General features: G+C 45.7%; 2 protein-coding genes across 2 annotated transcripts; one reads left to right on the forward strand and one right to left on the reverse strand.

Annotated features, from left to right (window-relative positions):
- Nucleotides 1–1214: 1214 nt before the first annotated feature.
- Nucleotides 1215–14018, reverse strand: SPRTN (SprT-like N-terminal domain). The gene is made up of 5 exons (XM_045816787.1): nucleotides 13435–14018; nucleotides 12424–12523; nucleotides 9313–9441; nucleotides 6113–6365; nucleotides 1215–5205 (listed from the first exon to the last, which is right to left on the reverse strand). Exons 1-5 carry the CDS (start codon nucleotides 13653–13655, stop codon nucleotides 4466–4468), a joined length of 1443 nt encoding a protein of 480 aa, XP_045672743.1. The 5' UTR covers nucleotides 13656–14018; the 3' UTR covers nucleotides 1215–4465.
- Nucleotides 14019–14184: 166 nt separating this feature from the next.
- EXOC8 (exocyst complex component 8) lies at nucleotides 14185–18976 on the forward strand. The gene has a single exon (XM_045861292.1). It carries the CDS (start codon nucleotides 14292–14294, stop codon nucleotides 16467–16469), a length of 2178 nt encoding a protein of 725 aa, XP_045717248.1. The 5' UTR covers nucleotides 14185–14291; the 3' UTR covers nucleotides 16470–18976.
- Nucleotides 18977–19244: the final 268 nt, after the last annotated feature.

Raw genomic sequence — 19244 nt, forward strand, 5'->3', positions numbered from 1 at the left:
TAGGGGTGCCACTCCCGTCAGAAATGACAGGCACTTGCCTCCCCCCAAACTTAACTGCCAATAGCTTGTTGATTGGAAGCCTTGCCAGGAACAGTTGATTAACATGCATGTTGTACATTATGTGTCATACACTCCATTCTTACAATAGAGGAAAACATTTTAAGAAAACCATGAGGAAAATACATGTACAGTATTTATTGAAAAAAATCCACCTGTAACTGGACCTTCCCATGTTGTTCAAGGGTCAGCTGTTTGGAGTTTGCAAGGAATGCCTACAATGTGAGATGATTTGTGTCTTAAGAGTTACCCAGCTTAAAAATATACAAGCTTTGATTCTTTGGAGAACTGTGGAGAAGAGTCAGTGTTCCTTAAGGTGTTCTTGCAAAAGCAGATTAACAGTGGAATTTGAGAGATGCCTAGCCATTTCATTCACTCAACACCTAGGATCTGAGAGGCTCTTTGTTTATGGAATCTCTGGTGTCCTAGGGTGTCCTGGGACGCTTTCCGACTACTGTAGACGATACAGAGCAGTGATAGACACACTGCGAGGAAGAGGGCTGTAATTTCAGAAATAGTAGAAAACTGGATAGCTCTTATCTTGTCTGGAAGACTTCCTGTTGGAAATTACGTTTTGCTCTGTGTGAATATTGGTTTCTTTCTCGCGTAAGACTTTTGTGTCACTGTGCAGAGCGCAAGGTGGAAGGAAAACGAGTGCAGGGAGATGGCAGGTGTCCTGCGGGTGAGTCCTGGCTTGTCCAAATAAGCACACACTCTTGGCTTGCTGTGTTTCCCCTCACAGGACTTGAAATCATAAGCTGTCCTTTCCTTTTTATGAATCAGTTCTGGCAATTATTGTTACAGTCAGTGGGCAAGTTTTTCTCTTGTTCCTTTGGAGTTCCTTTGCCTTGAGGTATATCAGAGAAATTAACTTAGCAAGAGCGCCACCTGCTGTTCAGTAAGCAAGAGGGTAAATCTTGCAGTGGGTTTCGCACCAGCACTGAAGCAAACAGTAGTTTGTTTCTGTATCACATTATACAATATTGTATATTTTAGTTATGATATGGTTCCAGAATCACTTAAAAGAAGCTTTTTATTTCATGAGATGAGGAAGTATGTAATCATGGAACTTCTAATATTCTAGTGGAATATTAGCAAAAAAAAAAAAAAGCAAGAGCTAATCTCATTGCATCTTTTTGTTAATACCAACTCCCTAGGCAATTTAATCTGTTAATAATTGTATGTTGGTTTCCCTTCGTGTGGTGTATTTGCCGCTTGTCAACAACCACAGCAAGTTGCTACAACAGCAACAGTAGCCTCAAGGACAAGAATGGAGGCAGGATAACAGGAGACCACTGCCTCTCCATAGTGATCAACAAACTACAAAAAGCTACAGTAGCTTTGTTCTTCCAGCAGCCCAATGAGATACAGCAGCTGATTCACCTTGACATTCTGATCTACTTAAAAATCCTGTCAGCTTTGGGAAAAAGTGTCAGAGCCTTGGAACAATGGAACATTTTTTTGTCCAGACAAAACACTCTGAATTTATAGTTAGTTTTGCTAGATAACATATAACCTTGACTTTAAAAATTCAAACTAAAGTCTGCTGTCCATCTACCCAAAATGAAGGGCCATAGCCTTTAAAGACTGGCCCAGAGTCATTACCTCTGTGTTAGGGTAGAACTTTGCTGTAAAAGGGAAAAACCTAAATCAATAGAACAGACACTATTTCTTTAATATAATATAGCAAATGAACCAGATTTGGAAGTAACAATTACTAGTGTGCAAGTTTTTTCAAAAGATTTTAGCAGATTAAAATGAAGGCTTATTTAATTCCAAATTTAACTTGTTTTTTTTCTTCAGCTAACATATTTCCATCATCCCTTAAAACTGACCAATTCTTGCCCTGACCTCTGTGGTTCAACTGGTTGGGCATTGTCCTGCAAAGTGAAAGGTCACTGGTTCAGTCCCGTCAGGGCACATGCAAAAGGCAACCAATCAATGATTCTCTCACATTAATGTTTCTCTCCCTATCTTTCTTCCTTCCCATTTCTCTAAAAAATAGAATCTTAAAACAAAAAAAACGCTAACCAACCCTTTACACCTAAATATTTCTCCAGCCCAGTCCCTCCATCCCTGCCACGGCCTTTCTTCCTCTTATGTGGCCCCCGGGAAATCCATCAAAGCACTTCTCAAATGTTGACCTGCCTGATCCCCAGTGCCCCACCCCCGCCTGAACCAACAGGTGTGTGTGACCAGGGAGGACACGAACTGGACCTGAGACGGGGTCTCAGCCCTCAACATTCCGCCTAGGTGCATCTGTCCTGTCCAGTCTTTCTCCTCCTGCCATTTCAGCTCACATTGTGTACTCTTCCTTTGGAACAGCTTCGTGCTCCCAGTACAACAGGCCGGCCTGTTTCCACATCTTTCTGGTGTTCCTTCTTTTTGTAAGGCCCTTTCCACCCTCAGCTGGCCCTAGAGCAGCTCAGATGGCATCTTCTCCGAGAAACATCTGAAGCCCTGGGCTGTGCTGATTGTCCTTAACTCCCCACAGCACCTGGCAGAAACCTGTGCTGACACTGTTAGGGTTAATCTGCTTTTGGTTCCCTCCCCAGGTAGGCTGCAAAGCTACTTGAGGACACAGACTGTCTTATTTACATTGTAACCCCAGAACCTTGTACAGTTTGGCTCAAAAATGTTTAACTGCGCCCCGGATGGGGTGGCTCACTTGGTTGGAGCGTCATCGATGAACTGAAAGGTTGCAGGTTCGATTCCCAGTCGGCACATGCCTGGCTTGCAGGAGACGCAACTGATGCTCCTCTCTTGCATCGGTGTCCCCCGCCTCCCCCTCTCTAAAATCAGTAAGCATGTCCTCAGGTGAGGATAAAAACGGCAATGTTTAACTGCACACAATTTGTTAAACTGAATTAGAAAAAAAGTTTAACAGCATTTATTCAACATAATATGTGTTTTAGGTCATATATTTATTAGTATTATTTTTCAACTTCATACTTAAAACATCAAAACTTGCGACCTCTCAGGCTACAATGACAAGGACTGACGATGACGCTAACAAGTAGACAACTGCAGCTCTCACGCACTGTTGTAGGAGCATACACCGGCAGTACGCACTAAGGCTACCCAACAGCCACACCCTGTGACCCAGCAATCCAGCCCTGAGTATAGGCCCAGCAGAAATGACCGGAGTGTTCTTGGCAGCAGCATTTTTGTAATAATAGCCAGCTCCAGCTGGAAATAATTCAAACGTCCCTTAATGTAGAATGGATGTATAAGCCTTGGCATGTTCACAGATACTGTGCTTCGCATACCAACAAAGAAGTACTTTATGAAGTTCAAAAATGAGTGAAACAGACCTGTGGCAACAGAAGAAAACAGGTCATTCGGGGTTGTGGGGATTAGGAAGGCAAAGGCACTGGTGAGGACACCTTGGGTGGCAACCGACAGTCACCCAGCTCCACGGTAAAGCACTCTGCACCTTCCGTACGGACAAGTCACAGTGCACCGCAGTGAAGGAAAGAACACCTGAGAGCATGCCAGGGCGCTGGAAGTACGGCCCCGACACAGAAGTCAACTGACAGAAGTGTGTGTGTCCCTTTGCTAGAACATGAAAACAATCTTAAGTGTGTCTAAGTAAACAAATGGTATTCCTTTTATTGTAACAGTTTCAGCCTTGGCTTAAAGGGTCATAATGTGTTCAGTAATGTTCCATGTTACATAAACTAGGTTTGCTATGTTATATACACTAGTCACTTAGCACCAAATTTTTAGCCACTCATTTTGCTACATTCTGAGAAAAGTAAACTCTGGCCTACAGAATTACAGTGGTTATTTCTTACTAATAATACTCCAAAAGAATTTTGTTTTACTATCCTCTATCTACTTTACAGTCTGGCGCCAAACAAATAAAACTCCTTAAAATATATAAAATGTATTTCCTGTTAAGATTTGGGAGGAAAAATTTTTAAAAACTTAAAAACTACCTGAGTTCACAGCATACTCTGCACTCTAGATTGTATTTTCGGTCAATATGCCTAACACTATAAACACTAACAGCACTGGGAATGAGTTTTAACATTCATAAGGGAATATTGAATTTAACCAAATACTTAATTTCTTATTAAATATTTTGAGGAAAGTGCAAGTAAAAAGATCAACAGATTTTAAAAGCTTTAAGAGCAGGCAAGAACAAAAGTATCTGAAATTGTGCCTGTAAACATATAGAGAACTCTGGGCTACAGTATATATAAGGCAAGAGTGACTATAAATACAGGGACTTTAGAGAGATACTTTATATTACAATGTCAAATGTACCTATGAAATAGAACATTTTGTGCTGGTTGCGTGAACTAGAGCACAAACTACAAATCTTAGTGTTACCCAGAACTTCCTGAGGGGCTGGCACTGCACCGGTGAGGTATCAGAGGAGGTACGTGAGACCCACTTGTTTTCAGAGACTGTTGCTGCTTTTGACTTTGCTGCTGTCGTCTTCAAGGCAGAGGTCCAGGTGCTCGTTGATCTGAGACTCCACCACTTCGCTCTGACAGACAGGACAGCTGACCGTCCTGCTGGGACCGGACCAACTGCTGGAATTCTGCGCCGCGGCCGCAGGGTGCGAGCTGCACTCCGGAGCGCTCCCCCCGCTCTGTGTTTTCTCTTTCTTGATGAAGAATCTGTCAAAAACAGTCTTGTCCTCCAGCCTGGGTCGTTTACTCAGGAATTCGTTTGTAGGCCCACTCGCGCCCGGCGAGGCACACGTCGATTCCACTGCTTTTAGAGCATTTCTCAGAGCCGTCTTCGAGGCGGACGCCTTCCTCTGAGAACCAGAAGAGATGGAGTTTTTACTGACGTCACCAACGACTACACTTTTCCTTGGGGACCCAGTCATACTCCTGAAGGCCTTCGGACTGGCAGCTGACACTCTAGGAAAGTAGTTGCTTAAAACATTCTGGGGACTGCTGCTGAGAACAGGAGAGACCAGAGAGGTGGTTTTCCTGGAGCCACTCTGTTCCAATTTCAGCTCGGCTTTAGGGTTTGGCCTTCCGGCGTCTGTTGAGTGGTCCTGACTCAGATGATCTCGGGTGTCCGTGAGTGCACGTGGAGCGGCGCAGTTCCCAGACGAAGGGGTGCCGTTTGTTTCTCCCAGAACATGTCCTTTCCCGCTGAATGGGACGACTCTGTTGGGTTTACCTGCAAAAGAGAACCAAGTAAAGTTTTCCTTAATACAGCAACAAATATTAAGCCACAGGGTAGCTTCTGAAAATGAAGAAATGCTGTTTCATCCCGATTTAGATCCATATAACTACCTACTAATGAAAAAAAAAGACCCTTGAGCAGTTCGAGAACTCGTACTGGAAACGTAGAGGACAGAACACACGCTCCGCTATTTATAGACACGGCGTTCCACCTTGCAAAGGCCAACGCAGACTTTTTTAGGTTTTCACAGCAGGGGGAAATCCTGCCACCACACTCGCTTCCTCCTCACAACAAGGAGAACGTAACCTCTCCACGTAAATTCTTGTACAACTCCACAACTTACCATGTCAGATTTGGGAGATACAGCTTAGGCCCCTCGGTCCTACCACATCAAATCAGCGACTTCCCAAGGGAAGAGGCATTTTTAATAATAACCTGGTTACCTCTCAAAAGGCAGGGACTCTGAACTTCAGGCTGAAGATGAAGTCCTAGCACACACGTCACACTCTTCTCCCAGTGACAGTACAGACATCCGGAGAAGTCACCTGGGCAGAATCCAACTGATAGGAAGGGCTGTCGTGACGGCTTGCATTCCGGGCATTGTTTTTTGAATGACTGTTTTTATTTTGACAATCTTTTTGCCTCATGTTTCCAAGTGACTCACTGAGTCAAGATAAGGAAAGGGATTTTACCCTCAGCTATTATCAGTGGAAACGATTTCTACTTTTACTTCCACCTACAAAGAGCAAAGGATATTTTTCTACCATCAAAGTCTATACCCAAAAGCTTCTAGACACAATCCTTAAGCTTCTCCTAATACCTGTTCTCTAGAGGACAGTCCTGTGGTCCTCACACCGCAGCTATGGCTGCGGGAGAGCTGGGAGAACGTACACCGAGTTACCTTTATTCTCCGCTGCTGCTGGCCTGGTCTTCCCCTTGCCTCTTCTGGAGTAGTTCTCTGGCTCCCTGATCTTCACGTACGTGCCTCCGCAGGTGCTCTGGTGCTCGGCCCACCAGTAGTCGTGCGCAGAGGGCGCCCTGTTGGTCGCCCGCTTGACGTAGCCGTAGTAGGGCTTCCTGAACTGGCAGGGCCCGTCACAGCGCCACCAGTGCCGCCGGTACTCGTCCACCTCGTCGTGGAAGGTGTGGTACACCTGGGGGAAGGGAAGGTCTCAAGTGAACACAAGTGAACCATTTTCAGAAAATATGTAAGAACCTTTTTTAAAGCTTTCCAGTTTCCCAGAGCTTTCTGAAGTTTTATTTTGGGAAAGACAGCAACTATATTTAGCTTCTGTTCAAAAGTTCATTTTAATGGGAAAGAGCAGCAGCTAACTTAATACTTCATATATGAACTGTGTCAAGACTGACAAATGTGGACCAAAGAGAAAAAAAGTACAGAAAAACACAAAGCCTTTTATACGTGCTAGAAGTTTTAGAAAATTTCAAAGGACCAAAAGTTAGGGTGAAGACAAGAGTTTAATGCCATAGTAAGTAAGAATGGTCCCCTATGAGTATTAACCTGAAAGGGTTCTGAAGGACTGTTTCTGTACATGCTGGGCCCCCGACGACACAAGCGTCTTGCCCAGGGCAGCCCCTGCTGACCCCTCTCTGCGCGTCCGCACAGCTGTTTGCTCGTGTCTTTGAGAGAAGCTTGTGGGCCATCATGTTGTCTATTTACAGATGGAACAGTCTCCAGGGTCCGAATGCTTTCATCTTCGTGTCCCTAGTGGCTAATACGAGCTTGGCACAGTGAGGGTGTGCTCAGCATTCGCTGACAGAGAGCTGCATTCCCCGAGTTGAGCAAAATTCCCTGTGAATGTACATTCCACTCCTCACTCAGGATCATTTTGTCTCACCCCCTGGACGAAATCTTACTTAGAACTCAAGCAGAAGACAGAGAAAAGTTTTGATGGAAAGGAAGGTTAGCCCTCCCACCTGGGTGGCAATGAGGATGGCAGGGCACCATTTAAAAGACGCTCCTAAATGACAGTGAGTACCCGTTCTTCTGGATTCTCGGGGGGACATTAGGATCTGCATAAAATAAGGAGTATCTGCTTATGAGGTTTTTTAAATCAAAGACAATGTAACTTTTTAATAAATTCCCCTTGTAGGAAAGAACGCTCAGCTTTCCATAACTCTATAGATAAATTCTGTTACTTGGCAAGCATGCAAACAAGGCATGTTATAGTCAGAGAAGAGACTGGAGGACAAAGGTTTGGGGCAGAGGGATATAAGATGCTGCTTTTTCTCACACTGAGAACTCTGCTTACTGAGCCACTGACAAAAAATCCGGGAATTGGATCTGTTTTGCTTCCAACTCCTGTAACTCCTACAGCCTGGGAGTGTGACTTTTTAACAATGTAGTCACTAAAATAAAAATGTTCTGCAATGCGAACCTGAATGCCCTGTGGAGTTTGTTATAACAGGATGTAACCTGACAAAGCCAGGGTGTCCACTCGATCAAACCCCTCCGGCATGAAAACATGCAGGCATCCAAGATAAAAGAATGTGTCCTCTCCCCGCTGAGCAATAGGAAGTGCACCAGGTCTCTGCTTCGAGTGCCAGTTCTAATGAAGAAGGTGGAAGCCTTTTATACCGACAACTCCATAATTTTTTTGTTAATCTGGATCTTATGTGATTGTTTTTTAGTGCAAGCCACTTTCTTGATGGTGAAAGGAACTGTGCCCACTAACTGTATGAGTGCTTTAGAAAGTTAACACTGACAGCTAGAAAAAAATACATCGAGTGTGAGCACTTCTCATTCTCCGTCATATTGGCCTTTACTGCATTTAAAGGAAGGAAAAACCCAAAATAGAGAAGAATTTTTTTAATGTTTCAATTGAATTTTAAAGAGGAAAGGGGGAGAAAGAGAGAGGCAGGGAGGGAGGGATTCATTTGTTGTCCCACTTATTTATGCATTCACTGGTTGATTTTCATGTGTGCCCTGACTGGGGATTAAACCTGCAACCTCGGTGTGTGGGGATGATGCTCTAACCAAGTGGCTACAAAATGCCAAAGGATTTAATCTACGTAGGAATGAGTGTTCTATTCAGTTCACTTGTAGGGGGCTAGCTACATTAAATACCTCATGTAGAGGTCCAGAAAGAGCAGGAAGAGTGGCCCTGTTTTCGGAGATACGACAGCAGAATAAAATACTGGCGAAGGTTCGGTGTCTGCCGAGGAGACTCACAGGACACAGAAGGTAGAGCCCAGTGGAAGGATGAGGGCTTGCTGACAACAGAAGCGGTGCGTTTTAGGGAGGGGTTTTGGAGGAAAGGCACGGAGGCGACAAGTTCCGCCAGAGACACGAGACCTGAGCAGGGGAGTCGTGGGAGGTAAGGCAAAAGCAACGGAGCACTCACTTGATAAAATGAATTAACAACAATAAAAACAACTATTAGAACGCAAACTGCACAAATGCCTTGCGTGTATTTTCTAATTAGATCCTCACAAGGACCCAACAGACAGGACTGTGTATCTCCTCATTCACGGTGTCCGCCCTGCGGCCCTCGGGCCACGTGCGGCCCAACACAAAACTGTAAATTTACGTAAAACATTATGAGGTTTTCTTGTGATTGCGTGTCGCAATGTATTTAATGGGTGCCCAAGACAACTCTTCCAGCATGGCCCAGAGACACCACGAGGTCGGCCACCCTGCCGTGTCAGTAACTGAAAGGTAGGAGAGGTAAACTACGCAGGCCCCGCTGCCAGTGACCAGTGTCTGAGCCCAAGCAACCCGACTCCTCGTGCTGTCTGGACCCCAGGCTCTGCCATCTCCCACTACACTGACACGGGGATCCAGGGAGACCGCTGAGGAACGGAAGGACGTAAGACACGGGAGCAGAATCCAGGGCGGACTGGAGGAGGAGACTAAAGGGAACAGGCCTGGGGAGAGGGCTCGCAGGCCTCGGACGTGGCTGGCCGTGCTGCCGCTCCACTCCGCTCCTCCTAGACCAGCCGGCCGCTTCCCAGGGCCTCTCACTCGCAGGCCGGCCCTCCGGGACAGTATTTGTTCTCCCCAGTTCTCCATGTTTGACCAGATCCCAGGAATGACTACAGGAAGAAACTCGAACTATCACAGATGCGTGTGGCCCCGCCTACCGTGATGTTGGCCCCCGTCAGGCGGTTGATGCGATGCATGTGCTTACAAAACTCGGGGCCGTGCCCTTCCCGGTCTTTGTCGTTGTTGGTGACAAACAAGTAGGCGTGTATCATTTCATGCAGGAGGGTCTGAAACAGAAAACAATCAATTTGTGACACTTTTGAAATAAAAATGCATCTTTCTACTCTACCTGGGGCCTCACCCTTCTTTGGCTCCCAGGCTCCTTCCAGAAGCTGATAAGAAGTCCTGAGCCATCTTTCTAGAAAACATCCTTGCACACATGCGCAGCACTGTGTGCAGAGCAGCTGCAGCTCTGCGGAGCCCAGCGTGGGCTCCCTGTTCCAGGAGCCGCTTTTCATCTGTGCAGCGAAATCCAGAAGAAGAGGCCAATGAGCTCACTGCATAAAAATTTTATAGTTCTCACTATGATTTACATAATCAGAACATTTGAACACCTGAGAAGGGGAAAAAAAATTCACAATTCTGTCTGAGGAAAAAAAACACCTTAAGTGAACAAACTCAGAAAAATACATGTGCAACTCATCTCCTAGGCTACTAATTCCTAAACTATCAACAGCTCCTCAAGTCAACAGGGAAACAACCAATTTTAAAATGGGCCGTGGTCACAAAGTTCACAGAGAAAGGAATGTAAATAACCCATTCACATGAAAAAAATGTTCAACTCCATTTCTAAAACAAAGCCAAATTAATACTATACTAGTATACCACTTCTTGTTTATCAAATCCGTAAAGCTGGTAAGTTACTTAAAATAAAAACAATAAAAAGTCAGTAAAGTTTGACACCACCACTAAAGCTAAGGAAAACAAATATCCCCACATACCTCTGGTAGGAGTGCAGAATAGCACAACTCCTAGGGAGAATTTGGGAACACCTAACGAAATTACAAGTGCTTTTTATCCTTTTACCCAGCAATACCCCGACTAATACAAAAGGTCTTATGTCCTGAGTATTTTCATTGTGGCATTGTTTGCAACAGCAAGAACTTAGAAATAAGTGTTTAGCACTAGGGGCCTGGTTGAATGAACTAGGGTACATCCACATAATGGGATACTGTGCAGCCATAAAGAAGAATGAAAAAGATCTCTATGAAATGATTTGGGGAAACCAACTGAGTGTATTGTTTTAATGTCAAGTTTTAAAACAAGCTAATAAAACCAACTGCACTCCACACCAAGGATGGAGAAATTTAAGTGCAAAATTAACAAAAGCACTTAAAGCTGCTGTTTCACAATTTGTTCTAAAAATTGCAAATACATTTTAAACTGTATTTTATTGTTGATGCTGTTACAGTTGTCCCAGTTTTGCCCCCTTTGCCCTCCTCCACCCAGGCCTCCCACTCCGTTGTCCATGACCGTGGGTCACGCATGTACGTTCTTCGGCTGCCCTCTCTCCTGAGCTGTGCTTCACATCCCCATGACTGTTCTGCGACCACCAGCTTGTACTTCTCAGTCCCCTCACCTCTTTTGCCCATTTCCCCGAACACCCTCCCATCTGGCAACCATCAAAATGTTCTCCGTACCTATGATTCTGTTTGTTCTGCTTGTTTATTTCGGTTTTTAGATCCCACTGTTGACAGGTATGTATTTATGGCCATTTTATTGTTCATATTTTTATTCTTCTTAAAGAAGACCTTTAACATTTCATATAATACTAGTTCGATGATGATCAACTCCTTCAGCTTTTTCTTGCCTGAGAAGCTCTTTCTCTGTCCTTCAGTTCTAAATGATTGTTTTGCTGGGAAGAGCAATCTTGGTTGGAGGCCCTTGCTTTTCATCACTTTGAATACTTCTTCCCAATCCCTTCTAGCTGATTCAGAAATCAACTGTCAGTCTTACGGGATCTCCCCTATAGGTAACTAACTCCTTTTCTCATGCTTCTTTTAAGATTCTCTTTGTGTTTAACCTTTGGCATTTTAATTATGATGTGTCATTTTTATTTAGGGTTGTTAGGGTATTTTTATTTAATAATTTTATTATTATAAAATGCCCCTCTTTTTTCTTAGTAAAACTTCTTCCCTTAAAATCTTTAGTCAGGTACTAATATAACCACAACTTTCTGTTGTTAAGTGTTTGGATGATACACTTTTTTTTTATCTTTCCAAATTGAACATATGAGTTTTTAAGTGTGTCTCTTCTAATCTAGTATGTTACTCCGTATCTTTAATTGGGGTGTTTAGTCTTTATATTTAATATAATTACTGATATTGTGTTTAATATAATTACTGATATATGCTTACCTTTCTTTTTCTCTGGCCTTTGTTCCTTTACTCCTTTATTTTTTTTTTTAAATTAACCAAGCACTTCCAGCTTACCATTTTACATTCGGTAGCTATTTACTTTTTTAAAAATTGTGGTAAAAAACCACCAACATAAAATTTACCATCTTACTCATTTTTAAACGTACAGTATGTTATGTATATTCTTTATTGTGAAACCGGTTACATTTTATTACCCTTAAAAACAGCATCCCTTCTTTTTCCCAAGCACACTTGAACATATTTCCCATCCAACCTCCACCACCCTATGCTCTTCTGTGCTTACATTTCAAGTGGGATAATTGGGGCAAGACAAGTCACCCTGTGTGCATCTTGGAGACTTCCACGCATTTACAAGCCTGGACTACAGAGTTTCAACAGCTGCATTAGGGAGCAGGAGGGACCACCACCTCCGGCTGTGAAGAGCAGCCTCACACCAGCTTGTTCTGCCAGCTCAGCGGTACTTCCTGGCAGCACCACAGGTGATTAGCAGAAGAGAAAAATTTGGATTCTTAAGTTTTTCTGTTTCTAAATATGCAACTTAAACCAGCTGTTTAACCTCTCTGAACCTTAATTTCCTTAAGTATAAAAATGAGGATAACACATTGCAATTTGTAAATCATTGTAAATATCAAAATTAGATGATATACCTGAAAGCCTTTAACTTTGAAATACTATAAAAATATAAGACAATCATTACTATTTGCCCACAATTAAAGTTTGCAATGAGAGACTACGGAATCTTTTTTTACATGCACAAACAGGTTAATTAAGTCTAAATCAGTAAGAATTTCTAAATTACTGGGCTAAGAATCAGGTTTATGCAAAGAATACCTCCACAAGATCCTTTCTTGGCCTCAACTTCAAAAGGGGTTCGCTGAGACGTACGGAACACATCCCACCTCTCCCTTCATAGGTGCATACCCCAGCACACCTGAAAGACAACCACCGCCAGAGCGTTATTTGCCAAACACATACAAAAAGGGAAACATGAAAAATCAAGTCCTTATACATTTCTTGAGCAGTTCACACAAGAGAACTCCATGGCAGGCGGCTTTCTTAAAAGCACTCCCCACGTTGTTAAAAGAGACCTGCATCTCACCCCAGGCAGGGCGCTACGTGAGCGGAAGTGACTTCCCCTCCCCCAGCCAGACTGCAAAAGCTCAGGGAAGATAAGGTTCTGCCGCTCCCGTCTCCTCCCCACGAACTATCATCACTTGGTGGCGGTAACAGCCCCATCTCCACCAACCCTTTCCAAAGCTGTAACAGTCTGACTTTTAGCTTGAATGCTACCTAAGTTTTAGGTAGTACATAACCACCTCTTGAACGTGTTAATAAAACTCCGTTCACGTACAGGCCTACACGTTCATATCGGGATTTCTCCAACTCAGAGTGTGGGAAAGGGATCCAAGGGGCGCCCCTGAAGACCCCTGGGGTCTAGAACTATGGGAATGCCACCCCGCCCCCAACTAAAACGCCCAGCTCACTGCTAAGTGATGGTGTCCTAACGGCACAGAAGAAAGGACAAGTCCTGAGCCCTAAGGAACCAGCAAAAAACAAATCAGAGAGGTGCTCACTGATTTTCAAATGAGGTGAGATTCCTAGAAACACCCTTTTTTCTCAGCGTGTCCGTGGTAAGTCAAACGATAGCGATATGGGCCACACAGCTTTCTTAAAGCTACTTCAGGGGGAGAGAGACGGCAGGGACGGAGAAATACACCAGAGGAACCGCTTGGTCCAAAACCGGAGCCCTCGTTTAACTGCCCTGGGTCCGTCGGGGGTGGGGGAAGGGAGAGAGGAGGAGCCCTGCCGGCCTCCCCCGCACCCCACGGGTTGGGGACTCACAGGGTCATTCGCCTGCTCCACTTCACCTCCACGGCCTCCAGCTGGCCCCAGAAGAACCGATCGTTGAACTGCACAAACAGGGCCTGCAGATCCGGCGTGGGATCCACCAACTCCCAGGACTCGTCCACCAGTGATAGGGGCTCCTGGGCCGGACTGAGCTTCGGAACCGGCAAGTTCCACTCCTCTTGAAGCCGCAGTGCCAAAACTAGGTCCTCATCCATCGTTGCCAGGCTCCAAGGCGGGGTCCGCCAGCGTTAGGCTCGCTCCCGGGCGCTGCTTCCCTTCACTAAGGCTCCAAGGCCCGCGTAGAGATCTTAGAAAATACCGGCTGTTGGGCTATCGGCTCAGCCTGCGGGTCTCGCGAGAACTCAGGGGTAATTGGCTCGAGAACGAGAACTGAGTTTGCCCCAAATGCGGAAGGCAAGATTCTGAAGTTTAAGAAAAAGAACTCAGCACGACACCTTCTAATGGGCTCAAAACCTGGGTTCCCAGAACTCGGGCCAAGGAAGGCTTCAGGAAGCTGCTACCACCTCACAACACGTCCGTAACTTCAAAAACGTCACGGCAAGCGCATGTGCAGTATCTGCATCGCTCTCGGCCTCGCCCACATTCACTTCCGCGTTAGCTCCTCCAGCGCAAGCGCTTTGGCCACTGGCGTTTCCGCGCAGGCTCACTGTCTGGGTTCGGTTCGTTGCGCAGGCGCACTATCTGAAGCTCAGACTCCGGCGCAAGCGTACTCTATTCCTTTCCAATCCTGCTTCCTCAGCCCCAGAGCGCCGCTGGGCTTGGGTGGGCCCCGGCAACAAGGGCACCGGCAACAGCGAGAGTGACAGCGTCTGCGTGAATCGTGGGCGGAAATGGCGATGGCGATGTCGGACAGCGGGGCGAGCCGCCTGCGGCGGCAGCTGGAGTCGGGAAGCTTTGAGGCGCGGCTGTACGTGAAACAGCTCTCGCAGCAGTCAGACGGGGACCGGGACCTGCAGGAACACCGGCAGCGCATCCAGGCCCTGGCGGAGGAGACAGCGCAGAACCTGAAGCGTAACGTCTACCAGAACTACCGGCAGTTCATAGAGACGGCCCGTGAGATCTCCTACTTGGAGAGCGAGATGTATCAGCTCAGCCATCTGCTGACTGAGCAAAAGAGCAGCCTGGAGAGCATCCCGCTTACCCTGCTGCCGGCTGCTGCTGCCGCCGCCGGGGCCGCAGCAGCCGCCGGAGGTGAGGAGGGAGGAGGGGGCGCAGGGTGCCGAGACCACCGCCGGGGCCAGGCTGGTCTTTTCACCACCCCCGGCGGCGCCTCCCGCGACGGCGCGGGTCCGGGCGAGGAGGGAAAGCAGCGCACTCTCACCACCCTGCTTGAGAAGGTGGAAGGCTGCAGGCACCTGCTGGAGACGCCTGGACAGTACCTGGTGTACAACGGGGACCTGGTGGAATACGAGGCGGACCACATGGCCCAGTTGCAGCGGGTACACGGCTTTCTCATGAACGACTGTTTGTTGGTGGCCACCTGGCTGCCACAGCGGCGAGGGATGTATCGCTACAACGCCCTCTATCCCCTGGATGGTTTGGCCGTGGTCAATGTCAAGGACAACCCGCCCATGAAGGACATGTTCAAGCTGCTGATGTTTCCTGAGAGCCGCATTTTTCAGGCAGAAAATGCTAAAATCAAACGAGAGTGGCTGGAAGTGCTGGAAGAAACCAAGAGGGCTCTCAGTGAGAAAAGACGAAGGGAGCAGGAGGAGGCGGCAGCTCCTCGAGGGCCGCCCCAGGTGACTGCCAAAGCTAACCCGTTTGAGGATGAAGACGACGACGAGCCAGCCGTTCCTGAGGTGGAAGAAGAGAAGGTGGACCTCTCCATGGAATGGATCCAGGAGTTGCCTGAAGACCTGGATGTCTGCATCGCCCAGAGGGACTTCGAAGGGGCCGTTGACCTGCTTGATAAGTTGAACAATTACCTAGAAGATAAGCCCAGTCCACCTCCGGTGAAAGAACTGAGGGCCAAGGTGGATGAGCGCGTCCGACAGCTTACCAAGGTGCTCATGTTTGAACTGTCCCCTGGTCGTTCCCTGAGAGGTGGCCCGAAGGCGACACGCCGGGCAGTTTCTCAGCTCATCCGGCTTGGCCAGTGCACGAAGGCCTGTGAGCTGTTTCTGAGGAACAGGGCCGCGGCAGTGCACACGGCCATCCGCCAGCTTCGCATTGAAGGTGCCACTTTACTTTACATTCACAAGCTGTGCCACGTCTTCTTCACCAGCCTCCTGGAGACCGCAAGGGAATTCGAGACGGACTTCGCGGGCACCGACAGTGGCTGCTACTCTGCCTTCGTGGTCTGGGCAAGATCGGCCATGGGCATGTTCGTGGATGCTTTCAGCAAGCAGGTGTTTGACAGTAAGGAGAGCCTTTCCACAGCAGCTGAGTGCGTCAAAGTGGCGAAGGAGCACTGTCAGCAACTCGGTGACATCGGACTGGACCTCACCTTCATCGTCCACGCCCTTCTCGTGAAAGACATCCAAGGGGCCCTGCACAGTTACAAAGAAATCATAATCGAAGCCACCAAACATCGCAACTCGGAGGAGATGTGGAGGAGGATGAACCTGATGACGCCGGAGGCCCTGGGCAAACTCAAAGAGGAGATGAAGAACTGCGGGGTGAGCAACTTCGAGCAGTACACGGGGGACGACTGCTGGGTGAACCTGAGCTACACGGTGGTTGCTTTCACCAAACAGACCATGGGCTTCTTGGAAGAGGCCCTGAAGCTGTATTTCCCAGAGCTGCACATGGTACTTTTGGAGAGCCTGATGGAAATCATTTTGGTTGCCGTTCAGCATGTGGATTACAGTCTTCGGTGTGAGCAGGATCCAGAGAAGAAGGCTTTTATCAGACAGAACGCATCCTTTCTGTATGAAACAGTCCTCCCCGTGGTGGAGAAAAGGTTCGAAGAAGGCGTGGGGAAACCCGCCAAGCAACTCCAGGACCTGAGGAATGCGTCTAGACTTATTCGTGTGAATCCTGAGAGCACCACCTCTGTGGTCTGACGCTTGGCTCTGTTTACATGTGCGCATATATATTGTTTCTGTATTATTTATATTTATATTAAGTCGCATTCGCATTTTCTCTGTAGTCTCAAACACAGCTTAACCATAAAAGGTGCCCTCTCAGATAGAAATCCAAAAGGAGAAAGAAAAAAGTGTTAAACCCAAATAACAAAAATGTTGCCATTAATAAAATATATACTATGCTTTCCTTTTAAGTTATGCTAACTCTGTAATGACTATATTGTCACACTGTATCATCTTAGCTTATCCTTTCAGTCAAAACACACTTTCTCATAGTACATGCTGTGCAGCACAGGGAAGTAACATGTCTAAGTATTTTATGAAAAGTTTCCCAGTTTGCTAAAATGTTAGATTTCTTAAAGGGTCCAGTGCCATATAAAACACTCTGCTTCATGTATTTTCCCACCTTAAAATATGATTAAACAATTTGCGGGAGGGAGATGAGAAAATTGGTTTTAGGGTAAATTTTGTTCAAAAGAATTCCTTCCTGAAAGTAGCTAGGGGGTGCGCGCAGATACTCTGACCCATGTAGCACACATGAGGAAACATTCTTAGAACAGCCCAGCAAACTTCCAGTGTGATTTAAATGGCTACTTATTTTCAGCTGCTAATTAGCAGCTTTATAGTATTTGATTTGGGAGCATTGACTTGAAAATCTTAAGGACTATGACAAATATTTTTTCAGCATATTCCTGAACTGTGTGAATGTCTGTCCATCTAGGGCTTTTGTCTCTATCATTAAACATTATAATAATAGTAATAAAAACAGGACACATTAAGGAACCTGGCAGCACCAGTAATTTTCAGCTGCCCCTCCTCCCTTCTGTAGTGGCTCAAACTTCATGCAAATGGGAGAAAAGTTTTCATTGAAATACATATTTAGATACCAGGATCTGGTGGATGGGAAATGAGAAATTAGCAAGCCCCATACTGTTCTCAAGTGTAACTGCTTCGAGCAGAGAATTGTGTTTGCTGTTTTGGTAACAAAGTGGAGAACAGAAAGGTGAGGTTTTTCTCCCAAAACCGAGGGAGAAAAAGACCCTTCTTATGACTCTTAGAATGCCCTGGGCTGCATTTTTCTTGTTTTATCTTTTATTTGCCTTATTTTTTTTAAAGGAACATAATCCTTACTTCAGATTGTTTAACCAAGGAAACTTGAACTTCCCAAGATTTCTAACCTATTGCCTCTGTTGTGTATCGATTCTACGATGCTGCTCCGACCCTGAGAGAAACCGTGCTGGCGGAGGTCCGGCTTTTCCCAGCTACGAGTCTTGACTCTTGTTTATAGGTGCCATTTCTGATGCCAGTTACTTCAAAGGGTCATTTCTTTTATCCGAATAAAAATAGTGGTCTTCAGACTGAGGAAATTACGTAAAACCTCACATAGCTTCCAATACTGGCTTAGTTACAGTTGTAAAACTCCCTGACATAATTTTACTCAGGCCAGAGGAGCCTTTTATTTTATGTTTACCTCTGCCCATTTAAAAGGTTGAAAATGATCAAAGTTAGAGATTTTCTCTAAGTTTTTTTACATCACTTGGGGATTTTCTAGATAATAACCATACTGGATATCTCTGCTGAACAAAAAGTTATAATTTGTCTTTTTTAAGATCACTAGAAACTTGAATTTAATAAAAACTTTGTGATTATTTTGTGCCACTGAACAGTTTCTAAAATGATAATGTGTGAAACACATATCATGTCCATACTTGATGCTGGGTCCATAAAATGATCGTCTGAAATGAAAACTTCTTTGAAGGCGTGGAGTCGTAAAAACCTAACTGTGGATACTCAGATACTGGAATGGTTGCTTCTTCATAGAACTGTCTGCTTTTTAAAACTGGAAGTCAGAATTTCCTTCTGGTAGAACGTATGTGTTCCTTCGTCAAAGTTGGAGCTGAAGGAAGTGTGCTTTTGGTGGATCAGTTAGTGGCGGGGGCGGGGGGGGGGGGAGGTTAAGACCCCCACTGTGAAGAGTGCACCTGTGCACTGGGACAGCGCGATTATATGGCCGTCCCTTGGAGTGGGGTCAGAGCTCTTCTCTCTCCTTTTCGTTTCATTAGACTCCAAGGCTAGTGCTCAAGCTTGAATGCACTTAGAGATCACTCGGAATGTAGCACGAGCTGTAACAAACCACTGAGGGCTGACTGCCTTACTTGCTGGCCTCCAACATAACACTGTCGCTTGACCTTGGAGTCACAGACTGGACTGAACTCACTACTGTTGAAAAAAGACACCCTGTGGAATTAAGTCTCTCTTTGATTAAAGCTTCCTGTCCCGTAAGTGCTGAAAACTCTTGTTTTTGTTTAAAAGAGCACCTGTACTTACATGATCAGCATTTGTATTTTGCAACTTGCTTAACTGGGATTGGTAATTTGGGACTTGCCATGTAGTGTAAAACCGGTTTACGGACATGTTGCCTATTGCCATGCTGTGATATGAGGGAACCTGAAAGTTTGTCAAAATAAAGCTTACAATGTTTCTTACACTGGATAACATTGGTTGATGTTACGATGTTCTATGTCTTTCTTTAACCAGGATTTAATATTCTTATGTCCTGTTACTGAAACACAGTAGTAAAGAGCCTGCTTTGGCCCTGGCAGGGTGGCTTGGTTGGAGTGCTGTCCCTTACACCAAAAGGCTGCAGGTTCGATTCCCAGTCAGAGCACACACTTAGGTTTTGGGTTCCTTATCCTCAGGTGAGGATTAAAAGAAAAAGAACCGAGGTGTTTTTTTTCTTTAAATTGATTTGAG

The sequence above is a fragment of the Phyllostomus hastatus genome, unplaced genomic scaffold (assembly GCF_019186645.2).
Source record: "Phyllostomus hastatus isolate PE091 unplaced genomic scaffold, TTU_PhHast_1.1 phas_contig_148, whole genome shotgun sequence".
NCBI classification, from domain to species: domain Eukaryota; kingdom Metazoa; phylum Chordata; class Mammalia; order Chiroptera; family Phyllostomidae; genus Phyllostomus; species Phyllostomus hastatus.